The 12,479-nt window shown below is 41.2% G+C and overlaps 1 protein-coding gene across 1 annotated transcript in view; it reads left to right on the forward strand.

The window, feature by feature from the left end:
* Positions 1 to 12,154: 12,154 nt before the first annotated feature.
* fam107b (family with sequence similarity 107 member B) overlaps positions 12,155 to 12,479 on the forward strand; it is a 151,390-nt gene continuing 151,065 nt past the window's right edge. Inside the window, exon 1 of the mRNA XM_048554137.2 lies at positions 12,155 to 12,255. Coding sequence (XP_048410094.1) covers positions 12,253 to 12,255 — 3 coding nt within the window. The 5' untranslated portion in view covers positions 12,155 to 12,252. The remainder of the gene's footprint in view (positions 12,256 to 12,479) is intronic.

Raw genomic sequence — 12,479 nt, forward strand, 5'->3', positions numbered from 1 at the left:
AATGGAGCCTAACTAAAGCTTTATAAAGTCTCAGAAGCACATCGCTGCTTTTATATTCCAACTATCTGTGCTCAACTAAATGCTGAATGGTTGTACAATTAACAGAAGGCTTAATACCTGTCTCAATTACCAGGTAAAGCCTTTGACAAGATTCCGCTTGTTAGATTGGTTAGTAAAGTTAGATCACATAGGATTCAGGGAGGCCTTCCCACTTGGATACAAAATTGGCTTGACAGTGGGAGACTGAGGGTGTTGGTGGAGGGTTGTCTTCAGACTGGAGGTCTATGGTGGCCAGTGTGGTTGGTGCTAGGTCCACTGATGTTTGTCACTTACATAAACAATTTGGATGAGAATTTAGGTTAGTAATTTGCAGATGAAACCAAAATGGACGTTTAGCCGACAGTGAAGAAAGTTATCCCAGATTACAATGGAATCTTGATCAATTGGGTCAATGCGCTGAGGAGTGGCAGATGGGTTTTAATTTGGTTAAATGAGAGGTATTACATTTTGGTAAGATGAACAAGATCAGGGCTTATGCAGTAGGGCCATGGGGAGTGTTGTTTAATAGAGAGACCTCAGGGCTTGGGTACATAATTCTTTGAAAGTTGTTTCATAGGTAGACAGGGTGGCTATGAAGGTATTTAGCACACTTGCCTTCATTGCTCAAACCATCAAGGAAGGAGTTGGGGTGCAATGTTGAGGTTGTACAGGACATTGGTGAGGCTACCTTTGGAGCACTGTGTATAGTTCTGGTCACCCTGCAGTAGGAAGGATATTATTAAGTTGGAAAGGGTTCAGAAAAGGGTGCAGAGGAGATTTCCCAGGATGTCGCCTGGGCTGGAGAGTTTCTGTTATGAAGAGAAATTGGACAGACTGGGGTTGTTTTCCTTATAACAGAGGAGATTGAGAGGGGACATGATTGAGATGCATAAACCGATGATGGGCAGTGATAGGGTAGACAGGAAGAAGCTTTTCCCCTTGGTGGAGGGATCAATGTCCAGGGACGTAGATGTAAAGGAAGGGGCAGAAGGTTTAGAGGGGATGTGAGGAAAACCCTTTTCACTGAAAGTGTGGTGGGAATCTGTAAATCACTGCCTGTAAGGGTGGGTAGAGGCAGAAACCCTCATCACATTGAAAAAGTATTTAGATGTGCACTTGCAATACCAAGGCAGGCAAGGCTATGGGCCTCTTCACAACTTACTTTCCAAAATATAACACTCTGTGTTCAGAAAATTTAGCATTTATACCCTTTTGTACTTTCAACCAAGATATTTATATAAATTACAAACATGTGAGTACCAGCACTGAGCCCTGTGGTACCCCACTTGTTACATTTTACCAACCAGAAGATGGCCCATTTATACCTACTCCCTGGTTTCTGTGAGTTAACCGATCTTTTCTCCATGCCAATATGTTAACCCTAGCCCATGAGCATTTATTTTCTGCAAAAAATTGATGTAAATCCTTATCAAACGTCTTTTGGAAATCTAAGTACAATTACCAATTCCCTTTATCCACAATAAATGTTACATCTTCAAAGGTCTCCAATAAATTGGTTAAACATTTCCCTTCCACAAAACTATGCAATCAAGGTTGACTCTCCAACAGTATGAAAGGGTGCAGCATGGTTGGAGGGCCTGCCCTTTGAAACACATGATAAACTGAAACCCACTGAGGTGGATACAAAATATCCCATTGCACTGTTAGAAGTAGAAGAGGAGAATTCTGTTCAACATACTGGCTTCTTCATTAATTAACTCAACCAACAGTGGCTCAGCTTGTATCTATTGGCTGCAAGCACCACATCAGCTACTGGCAGGTCTGAAGGAAAAGATGAGCCAATATGAAGACATTCCAACTAAATTTCCAGGACATTGGAATAGCTCAGAGAACTAATTCTATTATTGACATGCTAATCTGTTTGTGATATTGACTGAGAAAAGAGTGGCTTCTGGGAAAGGAGGCAGATGTTGAATTTATTGGAATACTGCAAAAACAAGGACACAGCAGTAGAGTTGCTTAGTCACCACGACTGGAAGGTAGTGACTGAATCCACAAACTGGCTGGGTGCCCATGTTATGGATAATCCTGGAAAGTATTGTGTGCGTTTGACAGCTTTGCATCAGATGAGGATGTGGAGAACTTCCTCAATCTGCTGAGCCTCCCATGTTAATTAACAATCGGAATCTTCAGAAACATCTTTCTCCCAATGGAGTGTACAAATTTCAGGAAATCAGTGTTAAAAGGGAAACTCCCTCTCCTAGCCAATTTACCTCCTACTTAATGGTTCTGAGTAACACTAATTCTTTCTCCAGCTGTTCGGATTAGCTTGACAATAACTACACCATCTTAACAGATAGTTATCATCCAATTGGTAGTGTGCTGCTTTTCACTTTAATTACTCATGGTAACTTAATTTATCACCGGCACTGTGTTAATGCCTCTTGTTGTGCTGTTTAAGATGTAATAGTCCATTGATTACTATAGATCTTTTGTAATCAACCTGTTCAGAGATTACTACACAGCTGGAGCAGATGAGATCTGAACCCAGGCCTCTTGACTCAGAGGTAGGGACTCTACTACTGTGCCACAAACTTCCAGCCCAACTTCCCTCACCCTCAAGTTGATCTCTGTTGACAGCTATCTGACAACATCCTGTGCACAACAAATAAATGATGATGGTCAGACTGCTTTGGAGGTGTCTGATGGGCAGCAAGAGTCTCACATTGTCAGTTTGACTTCTTTGCTGTGTGAGACTGCCTGTACCCATAAGCTCAGGGAAATGAACAGAGGGGTCTCATGGAATGCTGGCCTTAAGCTTTCAGCTGAGTAATGTTTCTTTTTTGTGCTAAACTACCTTCAGTGTGGGGGACATGAAGCACCTGGTGATTTCAGATCGGAGGTCAGTACCCACCTCCATACTATTGAAGGCCACAGGATTGACATGCAGTGCCTATACCTGGAACACGAGTGACCCTTTTCCACATGCACACGATGGACATGATGACCATTTGAGGTTCACTCTATAAGATTGCTTTCCCTGAGGTGGTCACGCTATACAACAATACAAAGGTTGCATTTTGTGCTACCATCAATATTTTCCAAGTGTGTGGTTTCTTTAGGGGCTGATATGGTCAATATATATGTATGCAATGTATGTGTGGAATGTAATCTGAATAAATTGAAACAGTGTGGTTAATTTTGAATAACTTTGTGTTAAACATAAGACCATAAGACGTAGGAGTGGAAGTAAGGCCATTCGGTCCATCAAGTCCACTCTGCTATTTTTGACAGTACAGACTCAATGGGCTGAAGGGTCTCTTTCATACTGTGCGTTTCTATGATTCTATAAGTGGACATTGTCTCTTCAATGTAGAGAGATGCTTGTGCAGGGGGTTAGTTAGCTCAGTTGGCAGGGTGGCTGGTTTGCAATGCTGAGTGACAGCAAAACGTGTGGACTTAATTCCCGCACCGTCTCTGGTTACCACGAAGGACTCTCCTTCTCAACCTTTCCCCCTTGCCTGAGGGATGGTGAGCCTCAGGTTAAACCATCTCTCTCTGCTGAAAGGGCAGTCCTACGTTCTGGTAGGACTATGGCCACTGCACTTAATGTAGTCTAATGCGTGTGAGCGCATTAACCTCCTGGTCCAATGAGAAATGTCTTGGGCAGTAAACAAGACGCTCATTATTGCATCTCTGCAAATACTTACAGCTCACAAGAATAGGTTCCACATTGCTACAAAAACATTCAAACAATCTTGTTCTGATTTCTTTCCTACGAGATCCTATTTTGCTCTCTCAAGTCCCCCTGACATCATCATCAGTGGGTGGTGCTTAATAAGCTTCATCAAGTATTATCCTTTCAGAACTACATAGAACATCTCCCTCAAGCACTTTTTAACCAGTTTTTTTTTAATGCATTTTATATATTTTATTATTTATATAGTTGCAGTTATCACTATCCCCATCTATCCTCGAGAGTTTGCCTTCACAAATTCAAACGATCTGTGGGTATCACTATTCTCACCGAATGTATTCCCTTCAGGCTTGGAAGAATGGTGTTTTGCTGAATAGGCGGTAATTGCTTTGGGCTTCTTCCTGATAATCTAAAGTCTGAGATTTTGTTGTGAATTGGAGGACCTTTAATCTCTTGTAATTCTTTCACGGAGGATACCATCCTTTCTAGATCAGGTACTTCTTGCTTGCAGTGACTTCAATCTTTATGCATTGCTTATCTTGCCTTATTTGTATCATCCATGGAGATGTACATACATCACATCCTCAATCTGTGTCAGTAGATTTACATTAACATAGAATATAGAACAGTATCACACAGTACAGGCCCTTTGGTCCATGATGTGTGCTGACCTATTATCCTACAATGATCACTCTATCCTACATACCTGACGTTCTACTATCCTCCATGTGCCTATCTAAGAGTCGCTTAAAAGTCTCTAAAGTATCTGCAGCACATTCCACACGCCCACCACTCTCTGTGTAAGGAACCTACCTCTGACATCTCCCTTATACCATCCTCCAACCACCTTAAAATTATGCCCCCTTGTAATAGTAATTTCTGCCCCGGGAAAAAGTCTCTGACTATCCACTCTATCTATGCCTCTCATCATCTTGTACACCTCTACCAAGTCACCTTGCATCCTTCTTCACTTCAATGAGAAAAGCCCTAGCTCCCTCAACATTTCTTCATAAGACCTGCCCTCCAGTCCAGGCAAAATCCTGGTAAATCTCCTCTGCACCCTCTCTAAAACTTCCACATCCTTCCAATAAAGAGGTGACCAGAGCTGAACACAATATTCCAAGTGTGGTCTAACCAGAGTTTTATGGAGCTGCAGCATAACCTCACAGCTCTTAAACTCAATTCCCCTGCCAATGAAAGCCAACACACCATACACCTTCTTTACAACCCGATCAACTTGGGTACATTCTTAAATAAATTGGAAATTTGTGCTGAAGTTGGTAGATGTTTAAATTAAAATTAGCTTTATTTTTTTCAATCACCCTCAGTGATTGGATTATTGGTGAATTGAATTATTCCCTTCCTCAATTGTGTTACCTTGTGAGGTTCCTTCTTACTTCATGTGATATTCCTCATGGTTATTGAGGATTCTTCTTTAGATGATTGGTAGGTCAGATGTTAAATTTTGAACTTGCCCCTTCCCAATCACCTCACCATTTCAATTATAAACAAGTCACTTTAAACTAAAATGTTAACTCTGTTTCTCTCTCCATCTGCTGACCTTCTCCAGCATTTCCTTTCATAATCCAGAATTCCAGCATCTGCAGAATTTTACTTTGATCACGTACATGATTTAGATTTCTCTTTACTATTCATTCGCTTTGTATTGTTGTAATCAGACTCAATTCAGTTGCGAATGCTGCAGTGTCTCAAGTAGTGTATGTTGTTCAATTGCTGCTTTTTTTGTTTGCCTTTTCTCTTGAAGTTTGTTGAAACATGGAACCTGAAATTTCTGTGTAGTTTTGATAGCAGTGGAAAACTTAGATTTTCTTATTCCAATGCTTTTCGTTTAAATTCTGCCTTGATGTTATGGAGCCCTGTAAAATTTTTTACCAGCTGTTCCTGGACTGGTTACATCTTGAACATTTGTTGCTAAATCCCTTTCTGATTTTCAATGAGACTGAATTCATAGATGCCTTTGTGCAAGAATGAGCATGTCTGGTTATGAAGTACACATAAGTTTTCCTGCATTTGACATCCCCTAAGTCAGAGATTTAATTGTATCAAGTCGTTAATAGCAAATCCAATGAGCCTGCACCATGCATTTGAATTTCTGCTGGCTGTTAGCTATGTTTTGTCAACAAAGGCTTGCTATTTGATAACATGACGCTTATTTACATGTACAAGTTGAAATTTGTGAGATATCCATTGACAGTAATGTCATATCACCAAAATATATGCTCTGGGATCAACTTCCTCCAGGAAAACCTCTCTTCTACCGGACACTGTTCTACCTCTTTGTGTGGATTGCTCATCTTCTGGCCTTCTAAAACAGTCCTGTGTTTCACATAGTGATAATGGGAACTGCAGATGCTGGAGAATCCGAAATAATAAAATGTGAGGCTGGATGAACACAGCAGGCTCAGGAGCACAAAAGCTGACGTTTCATCAGAGAGGGGGATGGGGTCAGGGTTCTGGAATAAATAAGGAGAGAGCGGGAGGCGGACCGAAGATGGAGAGAAAAGAAGATAGGTGGAGAGGAGAGTATAGGTGGGGAGGTAGGGAGGGGATAGGTCAATCCAGGGAAGACGGACAGGTCAAGGAGGTGGGATGAGGATAGCAGGTAGGAAATGGAGGTGCGGCTTGGGGTGGGAGGAAGGGATGGGTGAGAGGAAGAGGAAGGTGATGTGGCTGTGGTACCTGGTTTGCTTCAGGACATATTTTCTTTCAGGTGACCAGTTAGAACATAGAACATTACAGCACAGTACAGGCCCTTCGGCCCTCAATGTTGTGCCGACCTGTCATACCGATCTCAAGTCCATCTAACTTACACTATGCCATGTACGTCCATATGCTTGTCCAATGACGACTTAAATGTACCTAAAGTTGGCGAATCTACTACCGTTGCAGGCAAAGCGTTCCATTCCCTTACTACTCTCTGAGTAAAGAAACTACCTCTGACATCTGTCCTATATCTTTCACCCCTCAATTTAAAGCTATGCCCCCTCGTGCTCGCTGTCACCATCCTAGGAAAAAGGCTCTCCCTATCCACCCTATCTAACCCTCCGATTATTTTATATGTTTCAATTAAGTCACCTCTCAACCTTCTTCTCTCTAATGAAAACAGCCTCAAGTCCCTCAGACTTTCCTCGTAAGACCTTCCCTCCATACCAGGCAACATCCTGGTAAATCTCCTCTGCACCCTTTCCAAAGCTTCCACATCCTTCTTATAATGCGGTGACCAGAACTGTACACAATACTCCAAGTGCGGCCGCACCAGAGTTTTGTACAGCTTCACCATAACGTCTTGGTTCCGGAACTTGATCCCTCTGTTAATAAAAGCTAAAACACTGTATGCCTTCTTAACAGCCCTGTCAACCCGGGTTGCAACTTTCAAGGATTTGTGTACATGGACACCAAGATCTCTCTGCTCATCTACACTGCTAAGAATCTTACCATTAGCCCAGTACTTTGCCTTCCGGTTACTCCTACCAAAGTGCATCACCTCACACTTGTCTGCATTACACTCCATTTTCCACCTCACAGCCCAGCTCTGCAGCTTATCTATGTCTCTCTGCAACCTACAGCATCCTTCGTCACTATCCACAACTCCACCGACCTTAGTGTCGTCTGCAAATTTACTAATCCATCCTTCTACGCCCTCATCCCTGTCATTTATAAAAATGACAAACAGCAGTGGACCCAACACCGTGCCTTGCAGTACACCACTAGTAACTGCACTCCAGGATGAACATTTCCCATCAACTACCACCCTCTGTCTTCTTTCAGCAAGCCAATTTCCGATCCAAACTGCTATATCTCCCACAAATCCCATTCCTCCGCATTTTGTACAATAGCCTACTGTGGGGAGCCTTATCGAATGCATTGCTGAAATCCATATACACCACATCAACCGGTTTACTCATCTATCTGTTTGGTCACCTTCTCAAAGAACTCAATAAGGTTTGTGAGGCACAACCTTCCCTTCACAAAACTGTGCTGACTTTCCCTAATCAATTTATTCTTTTCTAGATGATTATAAATCCTATCCCTTATAACCTTTTCCAACAACTGAGGTAAGGCTCACTGGTCTATAACAAAATACAAGCATTTGGATTTAATAATTAGATACTGTTCCCTTTGGTTCTTCTCTCCATAGAGTCGTCAAGGAATTTTATTGTCTGAAGTGTACCCCATGCACTGCATTTTGTTTACATCTCTTGTGGGCTCTATCCCTTAAAAATTTGACGGATTCCAGAAATCTCCTGAAACAAGTGGCACTGTTTGTTCATCTCCTCTTAAGTTTGATCTGTGTTTCTTCTAGAACTCTGCTTCACTCATTGTTTGAATGGCTTTTCTAGAGTCAGGTCTGTTTTGGACAATAATTAATCTGACAATCATTCATCAGTAAAAGCACAACAATTTGGCCTGTTGTGAATTCTGGTGTTCAGTCACCATAGCCAGATTTCTCCTTTAGTCTGTAGAGGCCATTAGTGACGGTATCTACAGGTTCACTGGATGCTGTATTATTCTGCTAAATCTGTGAAATTCTTTTCAAGAATTTTATTAGTTCTGAAGTTGAAAGAATTGTCAAAGCTCTTCAGTACATTTTCAAATAAATCCATTGCTTATTTCACCTTTGTTGAACAATAATTTCAAATGTTATAATCCCAGTTGTGTATAGGAGTGTCAGAGATAATGGGAACTGCAGATGCTGGAGATTCCAAGATAATAAAATGTGAGGCTGGATGAACACAGCAGGCCAAGCAGCATCTCAGGAGTATAGGAGTGTATTTACTTGGTTAGCTTCTGTATTACTATCCAGTTTAGAAATATTCTACATCTCGAGAATTTTCACCCATCTTCCTGACAGTATTATTTTCTGGATTATGTGAGTTTTTGTCCTGGCCCTATTAGTTATGTGATGTTTATAGCTCAGCCTCATGGTAACTGACAACATCACCTGACAACAACTACAACTTATTTTATAACTTTCAGCCCCTTTGGCCTGTATAACAGCTTCATATAAAGTCTGCAGATTTTCAGATTTCACTGGCACAGATCTGGTACCTGTTTGATTATTAGCTAAGCTAAGTCTCAGAACTGCACCTGCACATCATACATTGTGATGCAGCTTATACCCCTGTTCTATTCTGTCCCATTACATCTCTTCTTAAATCTGAATTGCTTTCTATCATTCTTTAAAGTATTCTTTAGTCTTGTGTATTGCCATGAGATTTATTGGCGGATTGCTGTCAGCAACGATGGTCCTACACTGATCACCATGTTGCGTGGGGGCTGCCATCAGTATATTTTAAGTATGAGTTCTTCAAGGTCTAGTTAGTGCAAAAGTAGGCTCCTTCGGATCAAATAGATATGGCCTATTGTATCTCTGAAAGAGGAGGGAGAGTATCTGTGGGTAGGCTTTAGGATTTTGGATACTTTGCAGTTTACTCATCGTGGACTTTGAAAAGCCAGTGAAAAAACTATTTCTGGAAGTGATAAAATTTGCTTACAACAGTGAGAAGACCAAATGGAGGCTAAATGCTTAGACAGATAGTAGGAACTGCTGATGCTAGAGAATCTGAGATAACACGGCGTGAAGCTGGATGAACACAGCAGGCCAAGCAGCATCAGAGGAGCAGGAAAGCTGACGTTTCAGGCCTAGACCCTTCCTCAGAAAAAAAAATGGCCAGTACATGCTACTGTTCAAGATAGATCATTCCCTCATAAACTTTGCATTGAACATTTTCCTGTTATATTCCAGCACCTTTGCAGCAAATGAGTAAAGCATTGCTTTGCAGACAAACTTATCAACATTCTTTAACATTACTAGAGCAGAAACCCAATTTAAGTGTAGTGGAAACACTTTATACAGGCCAAGCAGAGTTAAAATCTGTACCTGTTTGGGAATAAACAGTTCCATTTATCCAGTAAGAAATGACAAGAGCCACATTCCACAGGTATTATTGGAAATCCTGATCAATAGTCATTACTGTAAGTGAACTGGAGTCGACAGAATTACAATATGAGTCTAGCCACCCTAGAAACACATCTAATTCTAGTCCTACCACGCATATATTGTTGTGCAGGAATGTAATAAGGCTTGACTTGCAAACATATTCATACTGCTTCCCTCATTTCACCTTACACTAGGGAATTTTAAATACTCCTGATGATTAATTAAAATGTAAACATTCACATCATTAAAAATCTACAAGCATTTAACCTGCGTTTGGTTTTTTCACTGCTGTATGCAAATTTCTTTGAAACAACACTGTGCTGAATATTTCAAATATTTTCTTGTCTTAAAAAAGTTGCAATATATTTAAAAAGGGTGCTGTCTTCAACTAGCAGTCATTTCCTGTTGTTCAAGGGAGAAAATGATATCATGACTCAATTCTGTTGTAAAATCATTCAAATGTCAAACCACTGGCATACTGTTTCTCTGAGCGGGTTCACCAAAATTTCTTGGGTAAACTTTTCTCTTCTCTTTCAGCAGGGACTCCTGCCGAAGCCTAGAATTAAAGAGTGTGAAGAATTTAGTCCAATAAGAGTTTGAATTCAATGTCTGAACAGAATAAATGAAACAAATTTCTGAAGAAGAGTCACTGAATTCAAAACCTTAACTATTTTCTCTCTCTCTCTCTCTCCATGGATGTTACCAGACCCGCTGAGTTTCTCCAGCAATGTCTGTTTTTGTCTATGTCAGTACAGGACACTGGATTGAGATTTGGAAATTTAAATTAGGGCTTGTTAAAAAAAAACACAATCATGCTGTTTGTGCTCAGAATTGGGAAATAAAATCAGAAAACGTTGAAATGTGCTGTAGGCCAATTGGCCTTGCAGTACAAAAGCTGACTTAGAATAGCACTCCCCAAACTTTATCCCAATGTGACCCTGCTTTAGTGCTTCAGACTTTGAGTGACAATTAGAGATTTAAAGGTGGGGCTGGGTGTGGATTGGAGAGGTGGAACAGGTGTTTTGAGAGAGAGAGAGCGAGCTTTGATGGGAGGGGGGGAGTTGGAGTTAAGGTTGATGAATGGAGAGGAGAAATGTCACCCGGGAGGAGTGGTCAGAGGTACTTTTTAACCAATTGTGGTGGTAGGAGCAGTCAGGCCTCAGAGAGCAGTTTATTCGCCCACTGCCGCCAACAGAAAAGAACCATGAAAATTATTAGAGGCATCTCAGCTGTTGGAAATCTGTGTTAATGATTCCACTCTGGACTTTTAACTGAATACTGGGCAGATCTCCACCCAAATCATTAGCACAGCATCAGAGAATGGTTGTAGCTTGGAATGAGACCACTCTGTTCCTCTAGTCTGTGCTGACTCTCTGTAAGAGCAGACGCATCAAATTCCATTCCCCAACCCCACTCTTTAATTATTATTTTTAAACTGTTAAAATTCATTTCTGGTGTTTATCCAATTTCCTTTTGAAAGCTGCAATTGAATCTGCCCCGGTCACCATTTCAGGTGGAGCATTCTAGAAGATTGCACTGTGTAAATAAAAGTCAGGTTACATTTGGCTTTTTTGTCAATCGTTGTCATTCTGTAGTATCTCTGCCAAAGGGAAGAGTTTCTCCTTTTCCTCCAGACTCCTCAGCACCTTATGGTGAAGACCTGACAGATTTTGAATGCAGTACAACTATATTGTTTTTAATTTAATGGCAAATTATGGTCCTTCTGTGACATGAGTCCTGTCATTTGGAACTGATTATTGGTCAGTAGCAAGAGGAGATTGTCATTCCAGGATTCAAATCTGTCCCAAATGTGGATGGGCAGTTTGTTGCAGATCAATGGCTCATCATTGAGCGGCTGAGGTTCCTGGGATTGTACTCATTAGAGTTTAGAAGGTTGAGGGGAGATCTAATAGAAACTTACAAGATAATGTATGGCTTAGAAAGTGTGGATGCTGGGAAGTTGTTTCCATTTGGCAGGGAGGCTAGAACCCGTGGGCACAGCCTTAAAATTAGAGGGGGTAAATTTAAAACAGAAATGAGACAACATTTCTTCAGCCAGAGAGTGGTGGGCCTGTGGAATTCATTACTGCAGAGTGCAGTGGAGGCCGGGACGTTGGACGCCTTCAAGGCAGAGATCGACAAATTCTTGAGCTCAAAAGGAATCAAGGGCTACAGGGAGAGTGCAGGGAAGTGGAGTTGAAATGCCCATCAGCCATGATTTAAATGGTGGAGTGTACTTGATGGGCCGAATGGCCTTGCTTCCACTCCTAGGTCTTTGGTCTTAACATCACCAGGTGCCCTAAAACAATTGATTTGGATATGGGAGCTGAGAATGCCTAAATATCCAGATGCCAGGGTGAAATTGGATCTAAAGGAGAAGGCATTTTCTCTGCAGAGTAACCGGAACGTTACTCAGGCCACTGTTGCAGCATTTTGCTTCAGAAACAAGAGCAAACAGGAAGACCATTACTTCAGTTTACAACCTGTGCCTAACAGAATCACACAACAAACCACAGTTCATCCGGTTTCCAACTGCTTTGCAATTCATTTTGGATGTTTTTTTATTATAAGCGAAATCTAATTCTTTCTGAGTATGGTAAGTCAAACAGAATTGCAGGCTAAATTTACATTTAATTTTTGATGTGACAGTAATGTTTGTTATAAGTGCACCATTTAAAGTGTGTGGTGAACAGCACCATTGAATAGCTGAGGTTGCAGACTGTAAGACACAAAATGCTATTGTTGCTGCCAGTTAAGGCTCAATTCTTTTCTTCTCTCTGTGTTACTCATCAGCCAGTACTTTGCTGCTAACTCTTGTTT

The sequence above is a fragment of the Stegostoma tigrinum genome, chromosome 25 (genome assembly GCF_030684315.1).
Source record: "Stegostoma tigrinum isolate sSteTig4 chromosome 25, sSteTig4.hap1, whole genome shotgun sequence".
Taxonomy (NCBI): domain Eukaryota; kingdom Metazoa; phylum Chordata; class Chondrichthyes; order Orectolobiformes; family Stegostomatidae; genus Stegostoma; species Stegostoma tigrinum.